We start from the raw sequence: 26588 nt of genomic DNA, 5'->3' as shown, positions 1-26588 counted from the left end.
GCTGGTTGGAGGGACGAGGGGGGTGCGGAGCCAGCCAGGCCGCCCTCCGGTTCCCACAGCAGCCGAGCAGAGCGGGCTGCCATGGCGCTGGCCAGGCCTGGGACCCGGGACCCCCAGCCCCTGGCCTATGTCCTGCTGCTGCTGCTGCTGCTCTGGGCCCCTGCCCTTTCCCTCCTGGCTGGTGAGTTGGGGCCCATGTCTGGAGGGGCCTGGGAGAGGATCTGTCCCCTAGGGCAGACACCCCAAGCCTTGGCTGCTGGGGCGGCGGGTGGGCTGGTCCGCGTGGGTGCAGGCCTGAGCTGTGGGGTGCACAGGAGTGCGCAGCTGTGGGCCCCCAGACTCTGTGGGGCTCCACGGAGGTGAGTGTGTTCTGAGACTTGGGGGGCTGTTTCATGTTGGGGGTTGTAAGTTTCGGGGTTGGGTCATTGGGGGCAGGGCGTGATTTGAGAGAGCTGATGCGGGTGAGGGATGGGGTGCGTGTTTTGGGAGGTGCTCTGTTGCATCCTGTAAAGGGCTGGGGGTTGGGGCTGGGAAACTTCTGGGTTTCTAGGGGCTGAGTTTGGGGAGTTGCAGGTGGCGTGAGCCTCACCCCGGAGCCTGTTCTGAGTCGCATGCTGGGTTGTGGGGCACAGGTTGTAGGCGTGTTAGAGTTGGGAGGTGGATGAGCTGTCTGGGGTGAGCCGTGAGTTGTGTCGGAGGAGTTGGGTGTGGTGAGCTGTGTCCCAGCACGCGCTGTGGGGTGTAAGTTGTCCAGGGTTGAACTGGGTCTTTGCTCTCAACATGAGGGGTGTGGGATGGGCACCGCAGACCCCAACTCAGGGGACTGGGTGGAGAAGCGGGAGGGAGAGCTAGGGAGCTGGGTGCCTGCCCGCACCCCTCCGTTTGTGCGGTAGCCCTGCCCGCGCCCCTGCATTTGTGCGGTAGCCCTGCCTGCGAGCTGGGGGCGCTGGGGATGCTTTGGGTCCCTGCGGGGTGTCTGGGGATTTGGGAACGTGTGTGTCTCCTGCCGCCCCCTTCCCAGCATTCCAAGGCCAATCTGAAAGGGCTCCCTGAAGCCAGACCCCATTCGCCAAGCCCTTTTTGCTTTTGTCCAAGGTCTCGGAGGCTGGAATTCCTCCTGGGGGGTCCAAGGGAACGCTTGGTGTTAGTTACTATAGTTACAGGGGCCGGACATGGGAAGTCCCCTGCCCCCACCACCACAGGCTGGGGAGGCAGCCAAGGAGGGCCTGGGCTCTCCTGAGGCTGGGGGAGCCCTCCCTGCCCCAGAGCTCCACAGGCTGCAGGGTGTGGGGGCCAAGCCTCTCCCAGTCCCACCTGGGGACCCTCATGTTTCCCGCACTCACAAAGCTTTCATTTCCTAGCCTCTCTATGGGGCCCTAGGGAGGATGTGGACCCCATTTTATAGTGAAGGAAACCAAGGCTCAGAGAGGGACGGGGACTTATGAGCTGGGCTTTGCTGGCAGGTGACTTGGACTCTGTAGGGGGCGGGGCATGGTGGGGGGTGGTGGCTGCTCCTCTCTGTTCTCTGCATACAAAGCACATGAGATCCGGTCTGTGGATTGGGGCTCTGTCCCCTGCCCTGTGCTCACACACCCACACTCCACACACCTGTGTGGCACGCCCAAGGGCACACAGCGCCACAGGGACAGGTGCCACAGACACGTGGATCTACCAGCACATGCACCTACACACATGTGCACACACATGGCATGTGCTTGCACACCAGCGTGCACACCCCAACACGCATGTGTAGACATATGTACATTCACACTCTGTGCACTCACAGAGGACCTGCAGGCACACAGCGGATGGAGGCTGTGGGTGGTCTGGACACTGTGTGTACACTCACCCCATCAGGCCTGCTGGGGCACCCAGGAGCGGGCAGCCCTTCCTCTGCCATTTCTGTGCTGGGAGCCCCATCCCTGGGGATCCCTAAAAGTTGGCGGGGGACACTGCAGGCATGACCATTTCTGCACACTGGTACCCTAGCCTGCCTGCCGGGAGGGGAGTGACTGGGGATTTTGTCACTTGAAAACCAGTTTTCATCCTGGACGGGATGGGGGCTTCTGGAGGCCGTGGGCCCCTGGCTTTGCTCCCCACCCCTGCCAGGCCCTGAGCTGGGCCCCTCCATCCTGGTCCCAATTTGCCACAAAGGCCCGGCTGGTTGCCATGGAGAGGACCAAGCATCTTGGAGTACAATGGGGCACATTGGGCTCTCATATCCACCCTCCCTTCCCAGTACACCCAGGGAGCCCAGCAGACAAAGGGGCAGTGAGTCCAGGCCCCAAGTCTGGCCCCTCCTCCAGCCAGAAGGCGGTGGGAGCCTGCGGGACAGAAGCAGAGATGGAGCAGAAAGACACACACATTCAACCCAATGTCAGGATCCTTTGGACAGTGGGTGTCTGCCTCAAGTAAATAATTGTTGATGAATAAGATCAGCCACTCCATGGCAGGCACTGTGCTATTAACAAGGTCTAATTTAATTTTCCCAACAGCCTATGAAGTCGGCTCTGATACCCCCAGTTTACAGAGGAGGTAAACAAGGCCCAGAGATGGCCAGTCCCAGAGCCAGGCAGCCCCAGAGCCAGTGCTGGGATTTCACAGTACACTGTGCTACTAGCCTAGGCAAAGTCGCCTCTCTTCTCTGTCTCCCCAAAACGAGGACTGGCTCACTCTGAGCGCTAGTACAAGGATTCAAAGAGAAGGGAGTGAGTGGTTCCCCACCCCAGGTTTTGGCATGGAACCCCCAATTTCAAGGGAAATTTTAGATGGAAGCCCACGAACCGTTAATAGTAAAATTGTTAGAAGTGGCCTGTTTGGGTGGCAGGTGGGGAACCCCGCCTGCTCTGTCTCCCCCTCACTTCAGGAGGTAACTCATTGGAACTGTGCTCTGAGCCCAAACTCAAGGGTTCGTCAGTGCTAGGCACGGGGTAGGTGCTCCGTCCCTGACAGCTATTGCTGCAATTACTGTTATCAGAATTATGTCTTTTAACCTCAGAAGGTAAACAGTTTTGAAAAAGAGTATTCCAAATTATTCTGCCCAAAATAGTATTTCACCCTTTCCTGATGACTGAGTGAGCGTCTGTAAGCCTCCATGGTTATCTAGCCCTACCCTTGCGGGGGTAGAGCCTTCGGGCGCAGGGATATTAGATGAACAATTTCTTCCCCTATGCTAGAAGTTCCCACACCTTAGGAGGTCTTAGGTCGCTTCTTAGAAATATTCTCTCTCGATTTGTTGGGACAGGAAGCTTCCCCAGTAAAACACTTTCCTTTTTGGTTGTGGTTTTTCTTTCTTTCTTTTTTTTTTTTTTTTTTTTTGTCTGATGAAGGGTCTCACCCTGCTGCCCTGGCTGCAGTGCAGTGGAGAAATCATAGCCTCAATATCCCTGGCTCAAGCCATCCTCCCACTTCAGCCTCCCAAGCAGCTGGGACGACAGGGACCCACACCATGGTTGGCTCATTTTTTTTTTTTTTTTGTAGAGACAGAGTCTCACTATGTTTGCCAGGCTGGTCTTGAGCTCCTGGCTTGTAGTGATCCTCCCACCTCGGCTTCCCAAAGTGCTGGGATTACAGGTGTGAGCCGCTACCCCTGGCTTCAGTAAAACACTTCTCATCAGTTGTTGGCTGTTATAAACAGGCCTATTATAAGTGCATGAAAAGTAGGTGTTACTAATGAGTGAGGCCTGAGACACAGTGGGATTGCTAACAGCTGGGTTTTGGATAGACGGGGAAGATTGCCCACTCTGCCCAGGCTGATATTGGAAGATGTATTCCTGTGAAAACCTTTAGAGATTTTGTTCCAGGGTGAGGCAGTTAAAATGTATTAAAGTGACAATATGTGGGTGGCAATTTAGCGTTTGCAAAGTGGAAATTTCACATGCATTGGGAGATGTGGACCTCCTGGGAAATCAGGAGTGGATCTGATTCTTCATCTCAACCTGGGGCAAAAGTATCAACCTCTTTGAGTTACAAAAACAGAAATTTTCTTAATAGCACCCACCTTTTCTGGTCTGAATCAAATATAACAATGTAATAATAGATGCACAGGCCCAAGCACATAGGAAGCACTCAGTAAACAGCTGGGTCCTCCTGCTGCCCTCCCCAGGACAGGGCAGCAGGTCGAAGGGGAGGGGCGGGTGTCCGTTAATCCCTCCCTGCCAGGTCGGCCCAGGCAGCCTGAGGTCAGGAGGGATTTGTGAAGATAAGCACAGGCCCCTCGTTGCCCTGGCAACAGGCCCCGCCCCTCCAGCCTGGCCCGGGGAACAGCGCCTCCTCCGCCCTGCTGCCCTCCACACCCCGCCCCTCCTTGCCTCTCCTGTCTGGCCTGGGTTATGGTGGCCTCCTAGGCTCACTCCTGGAAGACAGACAACCTGAGGTCAGCGGTTCCCACACCTAAAAGTGAAAGGAATCCCGTGGGAGCAGGTTGCAATGCAGATTCTCAGGCTCAGGGCCCAGTTCTAAATGTGAGGTCTGGAGTGGGCTCCAGGAATCTGTATTCTTAATGTGGACCCCGGTGATTCCGGGAAGCTTGGAGTGAGGCCCTGGGTTTGGATTCCAGCCTCACTCGGGCCGTGGACGGTGAGGCTGCTTCGAGTCTCCCTTTCCTGAGCTGTAAAACGGGGATCATCATACTGTCCACCTCGGAGGGTAAATGCCAAGATCAACCGAGATGACACAAGAAAGATGGCTGTCCCTCCCAGGCAGGACTGTGGCACTACTGCATGCCTCCCAGGACGGGCAGCTCCTTCCCTTCCCTCCCCTTCTGGCTCTGACTGGAGAAACTCCTTCCTGCCATGGGGATGGACTTGGTCTCCAGGGCTCTGTCATTTAAAGCCCATCTGCTCCCACGGTCCTGGGAAGATCCCTTGTGACAAGGCACCTCCCCCGCCCCCCAGGATCCTTTCCCTGGTGCTGCCTCCCCGGCATGATCCCAACTGCTCTGAGATAGGGGACAAAGCTTCGGGTTGGATGGCAGGGAGTGGGGGGAGGGGGCTGGTAGTGGGGGGGCGGGTCCCTTGTACTGCACAGGTGAGGGACAGTGCTCTGTGGGGGGATTAAGTGAGGGGCCTGTTGGCACAGGCGCCAGCAGCCGGGGTCCTTTACCATGGGTTATGAGTGCTGCACCCTCCTGAGCAGTGCTGGCCACACCTAGTCTCAGGGCTGTGCCCCACATCACCCTGGTGAATCCTTTCAACACCTCCACGAGATGGGCACTTTTTGTACCCCAGATACAAACCAGGACTGCCCGGTGCCCCAAACCTGTGCCCTTTCCTGAGGGAGCTGGAAGGATGCGGGTCAGGCCACAGGACAGCCCTGCCTGGAATGCGGATGACGCCTGAGAGGCTGCCAGCCTTATCTGGGGGGCTTCACCAGGGTGGGGGAGGGAAGGGTGCAGGGTCTGAGCTATTCTGCGGTCTGGTTAGTGTCTAGATGACAACCTGGGTAGGGGAGGGGCACCTCTGGGAGTTGCAGGTGGGGGTGGGGGAAGGAACGGGGGCTGTGTCTTCCGGAGGCTCCCCTCCCCCATCCTTACCGAGTTCCTACCAAAAGCAGCCCTTGGCTTCGGTGCGGAGGGGTTGAATAGCTCAGCATTTGATGAGGGGGTTCTATTATCCAGCTTTCAGACTGAGAAACGGAGTCTCCGTGGGAGAAATGACTTACCCAGGGTCTCATAGTAACTTTCTGAGCTGAAATTGAACCCAGGGCTGTTTCACTTCAAAGCCCAAGTCCTCGCCTGGCCATTGGGCTGACAAGGCTCTCAGGAAGGCAGGAAGAAAGGAAGGGGGGATGAGGATCTCTGGGCGTGGCTTCCAAGCCAGTTGGTGACCCTCTGTTAGAGAGAGCTCCAGTGCTGGAAGCATCACGGTGGCCTGGGGCAGGTGTCCCGTGAGCCATCTCAGTACCTGCTCTGTACCACACGACCTCGGCCAGGCTGGCCACTTAGGTGTTTGCTGATGGGGGATGAAATGAGGGCCAGGGACCCTCTAGAAGTTCCCAGGCCAGTGGCTGGTGGAAGGTGTAGGGGGTAGTGAGGTGGAGAAGGGGTAGGAATGAGACCAGCGGAGCACACGATCCCTGCCTTTGAAGTTGTCCACCCATCCTCCCGAGGTTGAGGTCGGGCCCATCTCCAGTTTCACTCAGGGATGGAGTTACCAGACCCCTGGCAGAAGAGGTGGAGGGGGCAGTGGGAGGAGCCTCACCCTCTTGGACCTCCTCAGATGGATGGGGCCTGCAGGAGGCAGACCCCTCCCTAGGCGGAGCTGAAATAACCCGGATAGACCTTGAAGCCTGTCCCAGCGAACACTAACTTGCTGTGTGAAGTGGACAGGGCCGGGCAGACTCGGCAAGCCTTCACTTACTTTCCTGGGCCTCCTTTTGCTGTCGGGTGCAATGGGCATGGCAGACCCTACCTCAAAGGGGGCCTGCAGGGACAAGACAGTGGAGGGAAGCTCACAGCGTCAGGGAGCCTCTGCTCACTAATCCTGCCCAGGAGCCAGGCATCCTTGGTCCTATTTCTCTGTTATATAGACTCTCCTAAAACCGTTGCCAGTTCTGGGTATAGATGTGTGCAGCTTACTGGGACCTGGCTTGCAGATTCCTGACCCTCCATCCATCCTGTGCATGGAGAGACCCGTGTTGCTTTCGGGGTCTGGGGTGGGCCTGAGAGGGTGGGGAGGAGATTGTCCTTGTAACCTCTGCCCACCCTGCCCAGCCAGTTTCTTCTTTCTACAGGGACGGTGCCTTCAGAGCCCCCCAGTGCCTGTGCCTCAGACCCGTGTGCTCCAGGGACCGAGTGCCAGGCTACCAAGAGTGGTGGCTATACCTGTGGGCCCACAGAGCCCCGGGGCTGTGCCACCCAGCCATGCCACCATGGCGCTCTGTGTGTGCCCCAGGGTCTGGATCCCGACGGCTTCCGCTGCTACTGCGTGCCGGGTTTCCAGGGCCCTCGCTGTGAGCTGGACATCGATGAGTGTGCATCCCGGCCATGCCACCATGGGGCCACCTGCCGCAACCTGGCCGATCGCTACGAGTGCCATTGCCCCCTTGGCTATGCAGGTAACAGCCTGGGCCGCCCTGGGAGGAGGTCTGTGATACGGATCCCATCAGCTGCTCAGAGTGCAAGCATTGTGGCTTCAGCTTTGACTTCTGTGTAGGGACGGACGCCCCCAGGTATCCGGGCAGCTCTAGGGTATACCCACTTGGTCTGACTACAGAACTAATGCTTTGCGGGCTTACCTGGCAGCTCTGGGTGAGAGTATGTATGTGCGGGTGCTGGCATGGTGTGTGGCACATCTCAGGCACTCGATAAATGTGATTTCAGTCCAGCCTCGAGTTCAGTTTGGCTCTGGGGGTGGAGATATCCCCTCAGACATCTCTGGCAGTGTGGACATGCCTGGCGTGACTTGAATGAGGATGCCCAGATAGTCTTTCTAGCACTTACTTCAGGCCTGTGCCAAGCCGTCATGTAGACACCATCTACATGACAAGCACCATTGGCTCATTTGAACACTCCTGATGTGGTCTGGAATGCAATGTGGACCCCTGGCCTCTGGGTCTCCCCCAGAGTTCTAGCATAGAGACATACATGGTCTCGTTCAAACTGTAATGTTGACGTACCCCAGGGCTCGCCGCTGTCTGGAGTGGGATAACATATACGTAAGTGCTCAGAAAAGTGACTGGCATTGAGGGTACCTTCTCCAGAGTGTGGCCCGTCCCAGGCCCATCCATGGTCTGAGCCGAGGGCATCCTGGAGCGGCTTCCTAGAGAGGCCTGAAGTCGGGAAGGAGGGCGTAGCTGGGGACAGGTCTGGGAGCGAGGCTAAGTCCAGGGCAGTCTAGAGTCTGCAGTGTAGATGCTCTGGATTCTACTTCAATCCTGAATTCAGACAATTGTACTCTGAGGGCAGGGGGCAGTTTGAAGTTACCTCAGAGCAAGGGGTACAGATTGGGGGGCTGAGTTGCAGGGCAGGGGGCCTATAGCGAAGCGATGGCAGCTGATGAAGAGAGATTTGGGAAGCTGGTTCCGTGCATCTTTCTCATCGTTCCAGTGTCTCGGTGTCTGGGTGTATTAGTGTACATGCCAGTGCAGGTCACATCCGTCTGTGTGTCTCCTAGTTCCAAGATCTGTTTTGCATGCGTAAAGCTCTGCCAGTACCTGGGGGTGTCTCTGCAGTCTGAGTGCATGTGTGAGCAGTGGGTTGCGCGGGCAGTGGGTTGCGCGGGCAGTGGGTTGTGCACCCGGATGTGTAGTGCTCGCGCACTTCGGGTGACTCTTCCTGGGTAAGCTGTGGATGTGAGTGGGGGCAGCATCTGCCGTGACTCATACTCTCCTCTTTCCATTCCAAGCCGGGTGGGGGAGTTTAGGATTTCCAGACGAGGCCTGGCTCCCCCTGGCACAGAGGGTGGGAGTGGGGATGGGGAGGGATGAGGGAAGGCTCACGGGAAGGTGGGGCCATGTTTTGTGCTCAATGAACTGAGAAGGGGGAGGGTTCCAGCTGGAGTCAGCTGGGCCTCTGGCCCCCCCCCTTCACCAAACCCACTTAGGGGGCAGGGCTCACTGGAGTCTACAGTGACACGTGAGTCCAGGATGATCTCAGGCAGTGTATCTGAAACCCGGGACTCTCCATCTCCCTTCCTCTTCACCCTCACCATGGGAGAGCCACACAACTGTCTTGATTTGCCCAGGACTGTGAGGGTTCCTGGGACTTGGTACTTTCAGTTCTAAAACCAGGACAGTGCAGGGACACCAGGAGGAGTGATTATCCTACTCAAGCATCTCCTGCCTCTCTGGGGTCTGAAAGCCACCAAAGTGGACCTTCTAAAAAATAGGTAGGGCCAGGTGCGGTGGCTCATGCTTGTAATCCCAGCACTTCGGGAAGCCGAGGTGGGTAGATCACTTGAGGCCAGGAGTTAGAGACGAGCCTGGGCAACATGGTGAAACCCCTTCTCTACCAAAAAATACAAAAATTAGCTGGGTGAGGTGGCATGCACCTGTAATCCCAGCTACTCTGCAGGCTGAGGCATGAGAATCGCTTGGACCCCGGAGGCAGAGATTGCAGTGGGCTGAGATTGCACCACTGCACTCCAGCCTGGGTAACAGAGCGAGACTCTGTCTAAAAAAAAACAAACACAAACAAACGAACAAAACACCTAAAATGTACGTGGGACCAAGTCACTTACCTGTCTGAAACGTCCAGGATGGACCCGGAGGTTACCTGGTCCTCAAGGCACTAACACCTCCCACCCGACTCACCTCCTCCACCCTCTCCCTTGCTTCCAACCCTCCAAGCACCCTGCCTAGGGCATCATGGCCCTGGCCCGGAGTAGAACTTGCCTCCTGCTGCAGTCTCTTTGGAATGCAACTGCTGCCCACAGTCCTCTATCTGAATCCTTCAAAAGCCTATTCTTCCAGGAAGCCTTCCCTGAACAGAGCAGACCCCGGCTATTGCTTTCCCAAGACCCAACCCCTTTCCTTGTTGAACTTGGCAACATCAAAACCCAGCTCATTTACGTAACTACTGGCCAAATCCCACCCACCCCCACCATGTACTGGCCTAGACTGCTGTGAGCCCCATGAGGGCAAGGTTGTCTGTCTCGTTTATCTCCCTGCCTTTGCTGGCGTGACCCCCCCCACCTCGCCCCACCACCACCACCCGGCTCTGAATGAATGAACCCACGAATCTCTAACTCTGCAGCAGGCCTGGCTCGGCCTCTTCCTCCCTGCTCTGGGTGTTCATCCTGCGCCCTGTGTCCCCTGCCCTGTCCAGGCGTGACCTGCGAGACGGAGGTAGACGAGTGTGCCTCGGCGCCCTGTGTGCACGGGGGCTCGTGCCTGGACGGCGTGGGCTCCTTCCGCTGTGTGTGCGCGCCGGGCTACGGGGGCACCCGTTGCCAGCTGGACCTTGACGAGTGCCAGAGCCAGCCATGTGCGCACGGGGGCACGTGCCACGACCTGGTCAATGGGTGAGCGAGCGGCGGGGCAGGGGGTTGGGGCGCCGGGTGCCCCAATGCGGGGAGGCCCGGGCGCGGGGCAGAAGGGGCGGGCACGCGCTCAGCTCCGCCCACGCACCCTCCCCAGGTTCCGGTGCGACTGCGCGGGCACCGGCTACGAGGGCACGCGCTGCGAGCAGGAGGTGCTGGAGTGCGCATCGGCGCCCTGTGCGCACAACGCGTCCTGCCTCGAGGGTCTCGGGAGCTTCCGCTGCCTCTGTTGGCCAGGTGTGTGCATGCAGGTGCGCGGCCTGGGGTAGCCGGATAGGTACTGTGTATGCGTGCGTGGCCTGGGGTGGAGGGGTAGGTGTGCGCGCGTGCGGCCTGGGGCGGCGGGGCAGATGTGTGACTGTGCGCGAGTGCCTACTGGGTCCTCGGGACCAGAGTGTGTGTGTGATTGCAACCTGTCGGAGCCTCAGTTTCCTGATCTACAAAATAGGGCTGATCCTAGCGCCTGCTCCTGGGGTTGCTGCGGCAAGAGTGAAGGTGCGACGCCTGGGAAACCCTTGGGACGGGCCTGACAGCTGCAAAGGGCTTGGTAATTAACGCTAGTAATAGTAGTAAGACTAGGCCGGGCGCGGTGGCTCACGCCTGTAATCCCAGCACTTTGGGAGGCTGAGGCGGGCGGATCACGAAGTCAGGAGTTCGAGACCAGCCTGGCCAACATTGTGAAACTTCGTCTCTACTAAAAAAACACAAATTAGCTGAGCATGGTGGAGTGTTCCTGTAGTGCCAGCTACTCTGCAAGCTGAGGCAGGAGAATCGCTTGAACCTGAGAGGTGGAAGTGAGCTGAGATCATGCCACTGCACTCCAGCTGGGGCAACAGAGCAAGACTCTGTCTCAAAAAAAAAAAAAAAAAAAGGAAAAATAGTAGTAAGACCAGTAACAGCAGCAATAGGCCGCTGCTGCTGAAGGCTGCCATGGTCTACCCTGCTGCCCTCAGTGCATCCCTCCCTCGCCATTCGTGGCTTATTCCGAGCCACGGTCCCTTGCTGAAGAGGTGCTGCCCGGCAACCCTGTGAGACCTAATGTCTGCATGTGTGTGTCCCCAGGCTACAGCGGCGAGCTGTGTGAGGTGGACGAGGACGAGTGTGCATCGAGCCCCTGCCAGCACGGGGGCCGATGCCTGCAGCGCTCTGACCCGGCCCTCTACGGGGGCGTCCAGGCCACCTTACCTGGTACCTTCAGCTTCCGCCACGCTGCGGGCTTCGTGTGCCACTGCCCTCCTGGCTTTGAGGGTGAGCCCCTGTTGGGGAAGTGGTCAGCCCGTGTCCAGATGCCCAGGGAGGGATCTTGTGCCCCACCCCCACCCCGCCCCACACCCGCGACTGCCCTCTCTTGGACTCAGTCTCCCTAGCTATAGAATAGACCCTCTCAGCCCCTGCCTGGCTCTGAGGGTGCAGGTGGGACCCACAGCTGGGCCTCTTGCAGGAGCCGACTGCGGTGTGGAGGTGGACGAGTGTGCCTCACGGCCATGCCTCAACGGAGGCCGCTGCCAGGACCTGCCCAATGGCTTCCAGTGTCACTGCCCAGATGGCTACGCAGGTGTCTGGGGTGGGGTGGGCCCTGGCACCATCCGAATTGGTGGTCCTCGGGTGAGAAGGTCCCTTCTGTCTGGATGTGTGGATTGATGGGGTTAAGGAGATCAGGGAGGAGGTGGGTATGAGGGCCCAGGTGACCGCTGAGGGTGGCTGAACTAGGACTCACTTTGGAGGTGAGACCGGGGCTCAGGTGTGTAGTGGGGCTGGGGCCATAGTGGGCTGAGGTTGTCTGGGAGAACATGTGGAAGGACGGTCTTCAGGAAAGATGGAGGCGGTTCAGCCAGGACAGAGAAGGACATAGGGGCTATTGCAGAGATTTAGGGGGCAGCATCTGTAGAAAGATGACTCTGACCTTTGGGGAGCTGGGGCCTGTCAGGCAGGAGTTGGGGGTTCAGAAAGTCTCCCCCTGCCTTGGGTGCATGCAGATGCACAGACATAGGACACCGGTGAGCCCAGGGAACTCCACCTCCAACACCGAATGTCCCTGCCCCCTCTGGAATGCCTGCGACACCTCCCTCACGCCTGCCCGCATTCCTGCTGGGGCACACTGCCTCCTCTCCCTGGCAGGTTCCTGGGCACAGCCTCCTCTACCAGGGGAAAGAGATGGTGATCATAGCTCCCCCTCCCTCTGTCACCTGAAGATGGTGGGACCCAGGGTGGGACCCATCCCCAGCCCTGGATGGATGGTGGGACTCAGTGTCCCCCAGCGCTGGATGGCCAACACTCCTGGGGGCCCTGAAGGCCCATCCACTGCCTCCATGGGCCGAGGTTCCCCAAGTCCTGCTCCAAGAGCCATGGCCTCCTGGGTGCCTGGCACACAGTGGGCCCACACAGCACGTCTGGCCTCTGGGAAGCAATTGCTCTGCATCTTGTTTTTTCCTTGACACAGCCCCATGAGGCAGGGGTTTAAAACCCCATCTTACAGCTGAGAGGATGAGGGGGTGTCATCCCCCAGGTTTACCAGTATCAGCGGGAACCCGGCTCCTCTCCCAGTTGAGCTTAGCTGTTGGGTGACAGGGAGGGCAGACCTCTGAGGTCAGAGCCAGAGAGGGGGGACCCCAGCTGCAGGGCTGGGCTCTTTGCCTGTCCTCCCTCCCTTTAGGCCGTGCTGGGCATGGGGGAGGCCAGTGCCTGGCATTCCTGAGCAGGCTCCGAAGGAGGCAGCTGGGCTGGGCAGGGAGCTCTGTCCCTCCCCACTTCCCCAGCCTCAGTGCCCGCCCACCACTCTCAACCTGTCTGGAGGGCATGGCAATGGAGCCGGGGGCTCTGTGGACCTTCCTGGGCCACCTGTGGCTCCTGACAGGTATGGAGGAATGTGGGCTCTGGGCAGGAGGAGGTTGGTGGGTGGCGGTTCCTAGGAGGAAGCTGTGGAATTTGTGAGCTGATCGGGGCTGGGCTTCAAACCCTGTGGCTTCTCTGGGCCTGGGTTCCTCCAGCCGGGATGTGGCTCTTTCGGAGCGACAGTGGACTATGGCTTCTTGACCCAAGCTGGGGCCTGAGCACCTGAAGGGATCCCTGGAGGGAGGATGAGGCAGCCCCTTCACAGCCAGTGTGAGGGCCCTGGGGCAGAGGGACTGAGGGGTTGGAGCCTGGGGGGCCACTCAGAGTGCCTCAGGTGCGTGCACTACCCCACTAGCTCCTCCATTTCATCACTCTGTCCATAAAAGCCACGCCAGGCCCTTTGCTGGGCACCAAGGACATACTCAGGTCCCTGAAGATCTCCGCTGAGTAAACAAATACGTTTAATGCGGGGTTCTGCGGAGCTGTGCCTATGACTGGAGAGTGATACAGTAGTTTGAGGTTGGGAGTTAGGGAAAGCCTCTGGGCTCTTTGAGTTTGGGCTTTGCAGGATGAGTAGCAGTTTGAAAGGAAGGGTAAGGGAGAATGAGGCATTCCACAGGTAGAACAGTATGAGCAAAGCCCCAGAGTCGGGACCTTCCAGGAAATGCTTGGAGGAATGGGAGGTTCGAGGTTTGTGGGAAGCAGGATTGAGGCTTGAGAGCCTGGTAGGACCCATCCCATGAGGGTGTCTTAAATGTCAGGGTAGACCTGAAGCAGCAGAGGAACCTGGCCAGGTGATGCTTTAGAAATAGACCTCTGGCTATTGGTGGAGATGGATGGGAAAGGGCTTCTGAAGGCTGGTGAACTGGAGCATGCAGGATGGTCGCCCAGAGAGCTGGTAAGGCAGGAGATGGAGGGTGGGAGAAAGGGGGCATTGGAGATTGTTTAGGAGATTAGATCTACAGGGCCTGGAGACTCACCAGATATGGGAAGGGAAGGGACATCTTGACTTCTGGCCTACAGGGGACTTGAGAGGACCATGAGAAATCCTTTGGGAATTGGTTTGGTTGATAGGTACTGAGGTCCCCATCACAAGAGGCATGTAAGTTCTGGGTCAATACTGTGGTTCTGGCCCCAGACATCACTGAGCCTTGGCTTGGTCTCTCCCAAAGGGCCGACATGTGAGGAAGATGTGGATGAATGCCTGTCAGATCCCTGCCTGCATGGCGGAAACTGCAGTGACACTGTGGCAGGCTATATCTGCAGGTGCCCAGAGACGTGGGGCGGGCGCGACTGTTCTGTGCAGCTCACTGGCTGCCAGGGCCACACCTGCCCACTGGCTGCCACCTGCATCCCTATCTTCGAGTCTGGGGTCCACAGTTATGTCTGCCACTGCCCACCTGGTACCCATGGACCTTTCTGTGGCCAGAATACCACCTTCTCTGTGATGGCTGGGAGACCCATTCAGGCATCAGTGCCAGCTGGTGGCCCCCTGGGTCTGGCACTGAGGTTTCGCACTACGCTGCCTGCTGGGACCTTGGCCACTCGCAATGACACCAGGGAAAGTTTGGAGCTGGCATTGGTGGCAGCCACACTTCAGGCCACACTCTGGAGCCACGGCACCACTGTGCTTGTCCTGAGACTGCCAGACCTGGGCCTAAATGATGGCCATTGGCACCAGGTGGAGGTGGTGCTCCACTTAGCGACCCTGGAGCTACGGCTCTGGCATGAGGGCTGCCCTGCCCGGCTCTGTGTGGCCTCTGGTCCTGTGGCCCTGGCTCCCACGGCTTCAGCAACTCCACTGCCTGCTGGGATCTCCTCCGCCCAGCTGGGGGACGCGACCTTTGCAGGCTGTCTCCAGGACGTGCGTGTGGATGGGCACCTCCTGCTGCCTGAGGATCTCGGCGAGAACGTCCTCCTGGGCTGCGAGCGCCGAGAGCAGTGCCAGCCTCTGCCTTGTGTCCATGGAGGGTCCTGCGTGGATCTGTGGACTCATTTCCGTTGCAACTGTCCTCGACCCCACAGGGGTCCCACGTGTGCTGATGGTGAGGAATAAGCCAGGTGGGAAGGCAGCACCTGAGATCTGGCTCCCTCAGCCTGCAGGCCTCACACCTGGCACCTTCTCTCCCTGCAGAGATTCCTGCTGCCACCTTTGGCTTGGGAGGCGCCCCAAGTTCTGTCTCCTTTCTGCTTCAAGAGCTGCCAGGCCCCAACCTCACACTGTCTTTCCTTCTCCGTACTCGGGAGCCCGCTGGCCTGTTGCTCCAGTTTGCCAATGACTCCGCAGCTGGTCTGACAGTATTCCTGAGCGAGGGTCGGATCCGGGCTGAGGCGCCGGGCGGTCCTGCTGTAGTGCTCCCTGGGCGCTGGGATGATGGGCTGCGTCACCTGGTGACGCTCAGCTTCGGGCCTGAGCAGCTGCAGGACCTGGGGCAGCACATGCACGTGGGTGGGAGGCTCCTTGCTGCTGACAGCCAGCCCTGGGGTGGGCCCTTCCGAGGCTGCCTCCAGGACCTGCGACTCGATGGCCGCCACCTCCCCTTCTTTCCTCTGCCACTGGATAACTCAAGCCAGCCGAGCGAGCTTGGCGGCAGGCAGTCCTGGAACCTCACCGCAGGCTGTGTCTCCGAAGACATGTGCAGTGTAAGTGTCCAGGGGGTGAGGGTGGGGATCCTTTTTCTAGGATCTGTCCTACATCACTGGGACTTAGTGTGTCCTTTTGCTGATGAGGAAACTGAGGCTGAGGAGGTGAAGTGACCTGCCCGGGGTCCCACTACAGGAAGGTGGCAGGGCAGATTTGCATTCACCGCCTCTTCAGCCCAGCTGCTCCTACCCTCTAAACAGTCCCCGTGCCTCCCCCAGCCAGTCCTGGTCTGTGAGAGACACACTGACTGAGATAGAGGCTGCCCGAGCCTTTCTGCAGGAGCTACTTGGGGAACAGGACACCCTTTTGATCATGAACAGAATTCCACCAGCCCTGGAGTTGTAACAGCCTGGGCATGAACTCTGGTTCCTCTCTTTATTGGCTGGGTGACTCAGGCAAGTGGCTTTGCCTTACTGAGCCTCAGTTTTCTCCTCTGTAAAATGGGGGTGCTAGCGACTTCCTCTCCACTCGTTTGTGAGGAGATACTGGGTCTGTTAGTAGGTGCTCAGTGAAGAAGCACTGCAATGCTGGTTATGGCGGGTGATGCTAACTGCAGTCCTGAGCCAACCCCTGCCCTGCCTCTCCCACAGCCTGACCCCTGTTTCAATGGTGGGACTTGCCTCGTCACCTGGAATGACTTCCACTGTACCTGCCCTGCCAATTTCACAGGGCCTACGTGTGCCCAGCAGCTGTGGTGTCCCGGCCAGCCCTGTCTCCCACCTGCCACGTGTGAGGAGGTCCCTGATGGCTTTGTGTGTGAGTGTGTGTCCTGCGCAGCTCCCGTGCTGGGTGCTGGACACCCAAGCCGGCTAGATCCCATCTGCACTCTCAGGGCTTGTAGGATACTGGTGGACCAGGCATGCCAAGCCCCAGGGCAGTGTGGCAGGGCCACCGCATGTAGAGGGACAGAGTTTCTGGAGAAGGGGAGCCTGTACCTGGCTTCAAGGCCAGACTCTGAGAGCCACAGGGGAAAGGACATTTTATGGAAAGGCATAGCGTGTGCAAAGTCCCTGAGGTCTGCAAGGACAGTGGAAGTGCAAGGGGCCAGCAGGAACAGGGTGGGAAAGTTGGTAGGGGCTTTGAGGACACTCAGTCAGGCCGTTCTGACTCTATCCCAAGGACAGTGTGGAGCCTCTGGAGGGTTTTAAGCAGGAGAGGGGCATGACCAGATCTGCATTTTACAAAGATGACTGGCCGCAGTGAAAGGCAAGCCTTGGCGGTTAAGGTGGCACAGCTTCACAGGGAGGGAAGGGTCCAGATTCTGCCAGGAGTTGCTGTTGGCCGGCCTGTGACCTGGAGGGTCGCCTAGGCATCGCACACCTCCCTCCACACCCCCCCCCCCCCGCCCCCGCCCCCAGCACTGGCCCAGAACTGCTCCTCCGTGGGTAGGAAATACATTGTGGGTAGAAGTGAGGGTGATCGCAGGCGGCTGCAGTTTCCAGGATTAGATGATAGGTGGGTGCGTGTGCCCCGCCCCCAGTAAGTGGCTTGTCTGCCACTCGCTGGGGGAAGTGGGGAGGTGGCATTTCTGGAGAAGGCTCCGTGGGCCATTCCCTGAGGCTCCTTCTCTCCGCAGGTGTGGCGGAGGCCACGTTCCGCGAGGGTCCCCCCGTCGCGTTCAGCGGGCACAACGCATCGTCTGGGCGCTCGCTCGGCAGCCTGTCGCTGGCCTTCCGCACGCGCGACTCCGAGGCCTGGCTGCTGCGTGCCACAGCGGGCGCCCTGGCAGGCGTGTGGCTAGCGGTGCGCAATGGCTCACTGGCGGGGGGTGTGCGCGGAGGCCACGGCCTCTCCGGTGCTGTGCTGCCCATACCTGGGCCGCGCGTGGCCGATGGTGCCTGGCACCGAGTGCGCCTGGCCATGGAGCGCCCGGCGGCCGCTCCCTCGCGCTGGCTGCTGTGGTTGGACGGTGCGGCCACCCCGGTGGCGCTGCGCGGCCTGGCCGGTGACCTGGGCTTCCTGCAGGGCCCAGGTGCCGCGCACATCCTGCTGGCCGAGAACTTCACCGGCTGCCTGGGCCGCGTGGCGCTGGGCGGCCTGCCCCTGCCCTTGGGGCGGCCCCGACCCGGCGTGGCCCCTGGAGCCCAAGAGCACTTCGCTGCCTGGCCTGGGACGCCGGCCCCCATCCTCGGCTGCCGCGGCGCGCCCGTGTGTGCGCCCTCGCCCTGTCTGCACGGCGGTGACTGTCGCGACCTCTTCGACGCCTTCGCCTGCGCCTGCGGCCCGGGCTGGGAGGGCCCGCGCTGCGAGGCCCACGTCAACCCCTGTGACTCCGCGCCCTGCGCCCGTGGCCGCTGTCACACGCACCCCGACGGCCGCTTCGAGTGTCACTGCCCGCCTGGCTTCGGGGGCCCGCGCTGCAGGTGGGACGGCTGGGCAGGGGCGCGGGCCCGGAAGGGGGTGGTGACCAGGGCAGGGGTGGGCTGCAAATGCCCCCTGGGACTGTGGTGGGGCAGAGAAGTCTGCCAGGTCTGTGGATGAGTCGCTTCCCTTCCCTGATCCTCGTGTCCTTATCTGTGACATGAGCAGGACAGTTTAATTTGATAAATTTCCTAATAAAACACAGATCAAAACACACCCAGTTAGCTTGGAATTTCAGATAAACAGCGCTGCTGTCTGGGGCTGGGAGCGCCTGCCGCTTACACCGAGGTTCATCCCTGTTGGTCACTGGTCGGGGTGGAGGGAGGGGATCAGGCTTTGGGCTTCCCTTATTCATCTCCCGGTGGCTCTCCCTGGAGCCTAGGGTGTGGAAGGGGGATCTGGCTGTGGCCTGATCCCTCCCTCTCCCCTCAAGGAATGTCCAGGCGTTGCGTTTAGGAGCTGCTTTTGTTCAGAATCCTTACTTTTTGTTGTCCTCAGAGTCCTCTGAGGTTCTGGAAAGTAAGTGACCCTTCCTTCCCACCAGGGACCACAATCCCGTGACCGATAGAGGGCCCTGGATTCTATACATGAGAACACAGGCTCAGGTGGCCCACGGTCACAGCACTGGGGAGGGCAGGTCCCAGGCATCCTGCACCCATTCCAGCCTCTGCTCTCTCCCCAGGTTGCCTGTCCCATCCAAGGAATGCATCCTGAATGTCACCTGCCTCGACGGCAGCCCGTGTGAGGGTGGCTCTCCTGCTGCCAACTGCAGCTGCCTGGAGGGTCTTGCTGGCCAGAGGTGGGTCTGGGGGCCTGGGAACTGTGAGGGGGTCCAACGAGTGTGAAGGGCTATTCCTCCAGCCAGGGTGGGGTGGGGGTCCTTGCCCACCTTCTCACCCCTCCCTGGTATCACAGTCACCATTGTCACTTGAGTTTCCTTCCATGTCTTGCAAGACCATCCTCTGTGATACAGACCTGGTAGCAGTTATGGGAACAGCCCCAGCCCGCTTGTGGGAGACCGTAAAATTGCAGATTCTGGGCCCTGCAGACAGTGGCGTCAGCTCCCGGGGCACCTGCCTTCACACAGGCTCCCCAGTCCCCCTAATGGGAGGAGAGTCCTTCTCAGTCATAGCTGCTCGGGTGGTCACCGGGCAGGGCCCAGCTGGGCAGGAGCAGCGCATGGGGGCAGTGAACGGATAAGCTCTGATGCTTGCTGAAGCAGGGGGGGTGGGCAGCAGAGCAGCTGGGAGCACAAGAGGCAGCCATGGGGGAGCCGTTTTCTCAGCCCCCCTCCTTCTCCAGGTGTCAGGTCCCCGCCCTCCCCTGTGAAACCAACCCCTGCTTGAATGGGGGCACCTGCCGGGCAGCTGGAGGGGTATCTGAATGTATCTGCAATGCCAGATTCTCCGGCCAGTTCTGTGAAGTGGTGGTGAGTGTTGCCGGGGTGAGGGGCTGTGGACGTGGCCTGCTGGGCCCTTGGTGAGCTGATGCTGCTGGGGAGAGCAGAGCACCGTGGGGCTGTTCCTGGGCCACTCTGTCATGGGGTGGGGCAGTGAGAGGAGCCTCAGGTCCTTTCCACACCCCCCACACAGGAGGTATTTCCACGCCAGGGAGAGCTTTGGGGGCTGCCACCATCTATTGACAAGAGCACAAAGCTCCTGGCTGGGTCAGGGGCTTCCCCAGAGCGCCCAGGGCAGTGGCAGTGAGGACAGATGGTCTCTGCCAATCCAACCAGGACTCAGGGCCAAGAGGATGTTGGTGTTCTGGGATTTAGGCTGGTGAATCCAGGAGACTGAGTTGGAAGACCCGGGGCAAGGTGGGGGTGGCCTGGGAGTCTGCACTGGGGCAGGCTCGGCCACTGTGCAGGGTGGCCCCAACCCCAGGGGGCTCAGCCCGGGAGGAGCCTGGACAGACGAAGTGGAAGGCGAAGGCGGCAGGGGCTGGAGCTGTGACCCTCCCTGACACACCCCTTCCTCGGGGCGGGGGTGGTGGGGGGGGAAGGTGGGTGCTGGCGAGGAGAGGCTTGGAAGGGGTAGTCTGGGGAGCAGCCTTGATCTCCACAGGCCTCTGGCGGCCTGGGCCATAAACCACAAATCCCCTCCGCTTATGGGGAACGTTTCCTTTCAAGTTGAACTTTTACAGCCTCTGGCTTCCCCACCCAGCCACCTCCCAGGGCAGGGGAAGGAAATGGCTTTACAGCTCCTCCCCTAAAATGTTCAGGGGTGGAGGCTGGCAGGGCCCTCTCAGGACAGAGGGACTTTCCTCTCTAGTTTTAGGACCCAGGTCACAGCGGGCTGAGAAGCCTGGAGGTACAGAGGGGGGCTGGTGAGTCCCAGAGCCCGTGCCTCTGGAATCCTCGCATCCTGGGACTTCAGAGTCCCAGGCACGTAGAGGCTTTGATGGGGCATCCTGGGAGCCTGTGACTGGAGACAGCAAGGAGGTTTGCTGGGCCCCCTGAAGCCTGGGCCAGGGCTTGCAGGGACAAGCTGTCAGAACATTCCCCTGCTCCCTGTGCCACCCCACCCCGGCAGGCAGGCCCCAGTGGATTCTGACTTGGCTGTTGCGGCAGGGGGCCGCTCAGTCTGCCCCAGCTCCCGCTCTGCCTCATCTCACCCTTGTAGGCTTTTGTGAAACCCACGCACCCTGCTTAGCTCCTGCCGGGTGTCCGTCTCTGTCCTTCTAGCCAGAACTCCTTTGTTGTACAGGACCCCCCGAGCCAGTGGCTCTGACAGGTGGTTTCCTGGCACTTGCCTGTACACCCCTGGGGCTGGGTCTTCACTGCTCCCGGGGCAGCCCGCTCCCAGCTCTGATTTTCTCTGAGCAGGTCCTTGTGCTGCTGAGGGCCCAGGGTCCTCCCCTTCTCTGTGGTCTTAGGCCTCGGTGTTGTGTCTCTTGCAGAAGGGCGTGCCCCTGCCGCTGCCATTCCCGCTGCTGGAGGTGGCCGTGCCTGCAGCCTGTGCCTGCCTCCTCCTCCTCCTCCTGGGCCTTCTTTCAGGGATCCTGGCAGCCCGAAAGCGCCGCCAGTCCGAGGGCACCTACAGCCCAAGCCAGCAGGAGGTGGCTGGGGCCCGGCTGGAGATGGACAGTGTCCTCAAGGTGCCACCGGAGGAGAGACTCATTTAGGCCAGCCTGGCTGCCGGCACCAGCACCTGGAGGTCCTGAATGGTTTCTACCTGGAGACCCAAGGAAGCTGCTGCCACGGCTCGGGACATTGCTATGGAAGTGTCCCCTTGGCTGGCAGCCTCTGCCTCTGCCCCATCGTGGATGGAGGATTGAGGGGAGCAACTCAGGGAAACAGAGGCCTAGAGAGGCTGTGGACTTCATCCCACCCTCGGGGTTGTGCCTCGGCAGGTGTACGGCTGTGCGTGGGAGGGCACATGTGGGTGCACACAGTGTGCGTATCTGGAGCAGTGTGTGTCTGAGTGTGTACCTGGGCCCGTGTTAGTCTACAGATGCTAGTGTGAGTGTGTCCTGACAGGGCTGCAGGGCGTGTCTGCTGCGTTTGCTGTGTGTCTATGACTGTGATGGGTGTGGCTGATCTCAGGAGGCGGTGGCTGCTCCATGGGGTCAACCATTACAGTCCTGGGGCAGGGTCGGCCTAAGCCTGCACGTTCTCCAGGAGGCCAGGCCCGGGTTGCCCAGGCACCAAGGCCAGGGCTCCTGCCTCCTTCCCTGCCTCTGGGGGCTGCTCCTGCCGCGGAGGCAGCTGGGAAGTCGGGAGGCCACTGGCAGAGGCCGAGTGGGCTTCTGGCTCCTAGAACAAACATCCCTTCAGGCAGGTCTGTCTGCCAGAAGCCAGAGCCAGTCATGCGAGGGAACCACAGACCCACCCGCCCCCTCAGCCGGAGCAGCCCAAGGGAGCAGAGGAGGGGCTGCCTTGAGCTTCCCACCCTGCTGTGGTCATTTGTCAAAGGGGGAAGGCACCGCCCGCCTACCTCACAGGGCTCTTGTAAGGATCGGAGAGGATGACAGTGGGGAGAGAATCTGGACGTCGTCAACTCCCGTCTGATGGGATAAGGATCGTCTGCATGTCCTTCTGGGATAAGGATGACAGAGCAACCCTTCTCCTGCCCCAAACGCCCCCAGCTCACCCAACCACCTCTGGGTCTCCAGCTCCGGTCCTCCCTGGCAGCCTGGCGAGCGAGCTCCTTCCCCTGATGACTGGTTGCCTCTACACAGATTCGGCGAGAGGACTCAAAGGAAGCCCTCTGGGGTGTCTGCTGAGTGGAGGAGCTCAGTGAACACTGGCGCTGCCTCTGTGTCAGGGCTGGGCCTGCAGAGGCAGACTCGGGGGAGACTCTGCTGCTTGCTCCCAGCCCCTTCCCCGGCAATGCCCATCACACTGTGACCTCCGATCCCTGAAGGGCACTTGCCTAAGGGCCTGGCCTCCTTCCAGGTTCATGGACCTGGAGATGTGCCCTTTCGTCCTTCCTGCTTCTCAGGCCAGGAGATCCGTTTACACTTTTGGGTCGACAGTCAGCTTTTCCTTTCGGTTTCGGCGAGTCCCAGAGGCATGGGTGTCCAATCCAAGGTGGAACCACGTGACAACTTGGGGGACTGGGACATGGGACTGGGAAGTCAGCAGAGGCTGGGATAGAGAGGGCCCTGAACGCCAGGCTCAGGGGCTTGCCTGGTCCTTATCCTGGAGGAGGTGGAACCACTTTTCCCTGAACTTTCTCTACAACCCTTGGGAACAGGGGGAGGAGGCATCCGGTTCCCTTGCCTTAGCCGGTTCCAGGGTCAGTTTACTGAGTTAGGGATTTGGAAAACCTGTGTCAGCTGTGACTCCTAGGATATTTTATGTGGAACCCCAACATGTAGATGAAAGCTGGCTGTGCCCTCTCTTCCTGGCTCCTGTTGCTTCAGGTGGCTGGTTTTTTGTTATTTTTTTGAGATGGAGTCTCACTGTCACCCAGGCTGGAGTGCAGTGGCACGATCTCGGCTCACTGCAACCTCCGCCTCCTGGGTTCAAGCAATTTCCTGCCTCAGCCTCTGGAGTAGCTGGGATTACAGGTGCCCGCTTTTAGTAGAGAAGGGGTTTCATCATCTTGACCACGCTGGTCTTGAACTCCCGACCTCGTGATCTACCTGCCCCAGCCTCCCAAAGTGTTGGGATTACAGGTATGAGCCACTGTGCCTGGCCTGGGTGCCTGTCGTTCAGGCCTGTCAGTCCTGCAGGGGAGAGCATGGTCAGATGCTGGGCGAGTTGGAGGGGGTGGGTGGTGTGACTGGACATGTTTCACACTATGGGTGGTCGATTGGTCTGCATTTCCAACCCCTCCAAATACCAGCGTCCAACAGAGGCAGATGCCCAGGCTCTGTTCTTGCTAATGAGGGACCTGTGGGGGCGACTTGCCAGGTGTCCCCTTGAACTCTTTCCTGGCTCCTGGATGCCCTCAACATCGTTGGTGGCCTGCAGTCTGCCCCATGGCCCCAGCAGGGCTGAGCAGGCCTGTTGCCAGCCCAACCCCGTGCCTGGTCTATGAGGGACAGAGCACGAGCTGGCTTAGAGCCCTGAGTGGCCACCAGCTTGGGTGGGTGCGGGGAATTGACTCCTTCCCTAACTAACTGCTCCACGCCTGGTCCCCGCCTCTACAGGAGCTGGTGGTGAGGATGGCTTCAGGCCCACGTGGGGCCTCCCCCACCCCAAAAGCTTCAAGGACACGGGGATGCCAGCCTCTTCCCCAAGATGATTTTATTGAATGCACACAAAGTTCATCCTTGGGTTTGCAAAGTCAGTCCCACAAGTGAAGAGGCAGCAGTGCTCATGTGAACATGGAGCGCTCACCCCAGTCCCCCAGCACGGCCAGGGCGCCTTGGGATACATACCCTCCTTCCCTGGGGCTGCCAGCGCCGCCTCTGCCCTATCCCGGATGGGGCCTGGGGATCTGCCCAGGGAGTGAAACTGGAATCTCTGTGAAACACCTAAGTGCCCGGGAGGTGCCCCCATGGCCCAGGAGTGACACGGCTCCCCAAGCAGCCAGAGCCCATTCCTGAGCCAGACAGGTCACAGTTGGCCCAGGAAAAGCCATGTGCCAGGACGGCCACCAAGCCTCCCTGACCATGTGCAGCAGTGGTGGCCTCTTAGACACAGAGGGGGCTCCCTGGGTGACAGATCTCCAGAGACACCCCCCCCTCCTTGTCCCCCTCAGACACCCCTGGGTAGACTGTGTGTCTGACCCATCCCGAATAGGAAATGAGAGCTCGGGTCGAAATGCTCACAATTTCCTGCGTGTCTCAGATGGCTGTTTTCTTAAATGGTCGGGGCATACTTTAACTTGGTTTATGGAAATGAATCAATTTCAAGACTCATCAAATCAATAAGGTAAAAAGGAAAAAGATAAACAATAAAACATTCACTCTAACTTTGGTGACGGTGGCCTCAGGAATTTCTGTGCTGGCCTGGCGCTCTGGGCAGGTGGGGAGGGACTGGCTTCTAGCCCTTCTGCTTCTCTGAGGCAGAGACCAAGTTTGTCCTTTCTACCCGGCTCTGGAGCAGGGGCTCAGGGCCACTGCCTCGTTCCAACCCAGGAAGGCCAGCTGCCTCCGCATCAGTCTGAGGCATTCCGCTTGACCTTCGAGTTGAAGTCTGGGTCGCAGCTTCTCGGCTTTGCCCACAAAGCTCCAGATGCCAAGAGGCTGAGACCCAGCTTTGACAGTGAGAAGAGAACCTGGAGGTATCAGAGTGCCAGAGAGTTGGAATGAGGGGGTGGGGGCTCCCCCCAAAACACTCAGATGGGGTTTCTATTTTCCTTCTAGAAATCAATGTTGCTGGTGCTCGCAGTCCCCGTGCAGGGTGGCTGGGGCTGGGCATCACAAGGCAGTCCAGACCCCCTGGTCCCCAGACCCTCCCAGGTCAGAATCAACTGAAGTTTTGGGGTGAAGACACAGGAAAGAACGTGTGTGTATATTGCTAGAAACAGTCTGGAAGTGCCCCACCAGGTAAATCCTCCAGCCCAGGAGGAGTCCTAACTTCAACCCCAAGCCGCCTGTGTCTCGTGCAGAGGAGCTCACACTGGAGGGTAACCCTGCCACTTGTGTCCGAGGAGGTGGGCGTGCAGGGCCTAGCTGTGGTGGAACAGGAGAGCTGGGCTCAGAGGATAGGCCTTCGGAGCCTCTCGGGACACTTTCAGGGGGAAGGTGGGTAGGACTTGGTCTGGGGCAATCAATCATTGGCCCAGCTGACCTCTTTAGTGCAAAACCCAATCAAGGGTGCCGAGGACGGGCAACCGCGGGGTGGGACGGGCACTCAGGAACTGGGTTGATTCCCAGACTGGAACTGGTGCCATTCTGCAGGGCCAGACCTCAGAGATGGGCAGTGTGGAGGGGAGGAGGGGGCAGCAGAGAGGGGTCCCATCCCTTCCCACCAGCAGAACCTGGGCAGAGAGCGTGGCGGGGGACCCTCGGAACCGCAGCAGTGGACGGACCCTCGGGCCTCGGTGCATCCCCTGCCCTCAAGGCCTGGCTCACTCGAAGGTCTCCCACTGCTTCCTGAGCTGCTCCACCGAGTCTGGGGCCGGGGCCGGGGCCGGGGCCGGGGCCAGGACCGGACTTGGGCTCACGTCTTGCTTGGTTTTCTGTAACAAATCCTCAAAGGGGTCTCTGGCCTGTTGAGGAGCAGAGGGCTGCAGTGTTGGCTCCAGGCCCTGGGGGGGCCTGGGAGGCAGAAGTGGGGGGTCTCCAGGCCTCAGGGCCAGCCCCTGCTTGGCCTCAGCAGCCCTGGCACTTGAGCGGGCCAGGGGCAACGTTCGGATCCTCGATGGGGCAACTGCTGGGGGACCCAGCGGCTGTAGGGGGCTCGTGTGGGTGCCCATGGGCATCTGGCCAAAGAGGTTGGGCATGGAGAGGGCAGAGAGGTTGGGCTGAGACCTGTGAGGGGCACAGAAGCCAGCGCTGGACAGCAGGAGGCCGGATGCAAAAGCCGGCCCCAGGGAAGCTGGAGGGACCCCAAAAGGCCCCGCTGGTGTGGAGACCAGGGACAGGGTTGGTGGGGCTGCTGGCATGGATGGGACAAAGGGGTTGAGTGGTGGCTGTGGGAATGGGGCAGGTGTCCCTGCAGGGGGGAAGCTGAATTGGGGGGTGAATGGGGTGGCTACATTCGGGGCGGCATGGCGTGGCGGGAGGGTGCTGCCTGACCAGGCTGTGCTGAGCGGGTCCAGGAGGGCGAGCAGGGCATCACTGCTCGTGCCTGCAGTCCCGGGGCTGGGGCTGAGTGGCTGGAGCAGTTCAGTGGGGCCTTGGGGGACACCACCAGGGAGGAGCCCTGGACTCAGGGCAGCTCGCCTGTCCCGATCCACCTGCAGCCGCTCTGAGAAGTCACCAAGTGCGGTGCCGGCAGCCTGGAGCTTGGCCGGGCGGGGAATGGGTGGTGGAGGCACGATGCCCAGCTCTGGGGTCTTCCTGCCTTGGGGCCGGGGGATGGTGATGCTGCCCAGAGTAGGGGTGGGCACCTCCTCCTTGTCACTGGGGTTCAGGATGCTGTCCCGGTTCTGGGGCCTTCGAGGCAGGGCCAGGGAGTTCCCGAGCAAGGCCGAGGGCTTGTCAGGGGAGGCAGCTGGGGGCTTGCTGGGGATGGCCATGTCGTCCTGGCCCAGGCTCCAGAGCTTGTTGTATGGGTGGGTAAGCTTCAAGGCCACTGTCACCCCGCGGCTCCTCTCACTCCCACCCAGGTCCAGCCTCTGTTGGGAGGGAAGGAGGGCGGCAGTGACCACAGGCTGAGTTGGGACATATGTGTGCCCATTCCCACACCACTCCTGTGTGCTGAATGCATG

The 26588-nt window shown here is 59.9% G+C and overlaps 3 protein-coding genes across 11 annotated transcripts in view; 2 read left to right on the top strand and 1 right to left on the bottom strand.

Moving 5' to 3' along the window:
• Window positions 1–22648, top strand: CRB2 (crumbs cell polarity complex component 2). Its single transcript, XM_050760570.1, has 13 exons — window positions 1–181; window positions 6733–7056; window positions 9767–9962; window positions 10078–10217; window positions 11043–11228; window positions 11422–11535; window positions 13985–14857; window positions 14947–15455; window positions 16047–16212; window positions 17033–17819; window positions 18500–18616; window positions 19120–19246; window positions 20716–22648. The coding sequence occupies exons 1-13, from the start codon at window positions 82–84 to the stop codon at window positions 20938–20940; spliced, it is 3864 nt and encodes a 1287-aa protein (XP_050616527.1). The 5' UTR covers window positions 1–81; the 3' UTR covers window positions 20941–22648.
• The window catches only part of NEK6 (NIMA related kinase 6), a 984684-nt gene continuing 977262 nt past the window's right edge, over window positions 19167–26588 (top strand). The window contains exon 1 of the mRNA XM_050760619.1: window positions 19167–19170. The gene's annotated coding sequence lies outside the window, so the exon portion shown is untranslated. The remainder of the gene's footprint in view (window positions 19171–26588) is intronic.
• Window positions 23498–26588, bottom strand: part of DENND1A (DENN domain containing 1A) — a 547088-nt gene continuing 543997 nt past the window's right edge. For all 9 annotated transcript variants that reach the window (XM_050760580.1, XM_050760572.1, XM_050760574.1 and 6 more), the window contains one exon: window positions 23498–26495. In XM_050760580.1, coding sequence (XP_050616537.1) covers window positions 25284–26495 — 1212 coding nt within the window. In that variant the 3' untranslated portion in view covers window positions 23498–25283. The remainder of the gene's footprint in view (window positions 26496–26588) is intronic.

The sequence above is a fragment of the Macaca thibetana genome, chromosome 15, assembly GCF_024542745.1.
Source record: "Macaca thibetana thibetana isolate TM-01 chromosome 15, ASM2454274v1, whole genome shotgun sequence".
Taxonomy (NCBI): domain Eukaryota; kingdom Metazoa; phylum Chordata; class Mammalia; order Primates; family Cercopithecidae; genus Macaca; species Macaca thibetana.
This window is presented reverse-complemented; position numbering and strand designations above follow the sequence as displayed.

What these genes read in the sequence shown, in the direction of transcription:
- CRB2 (XM_050760570.1), top strand. Translation starts at nt 82, where the DNA reads ATGGCGCTGGCCAGGCCTGGGACCCGGGACCCCCAGCCCCTGGCCTAT. An exon ending in GGGTCCCACGTGTGCTGATG is followed by an intron (nt 14,858 to 14,946) that starts GTGAGGAATAAG and finishes CTCTCCCTGCAG; the next exon opens with AGATTCCTGCTGCCACCTTT. An exon ending in GCCAGTTCTGTGAAGTGGTG is followed by an intron (nt 19,247 to 20,715) that starts GTGAGTGTTGCC and finishes TGTCTCTTGCAG; the next exon opens with AAGGGCGTGCCCCTGCCGCT.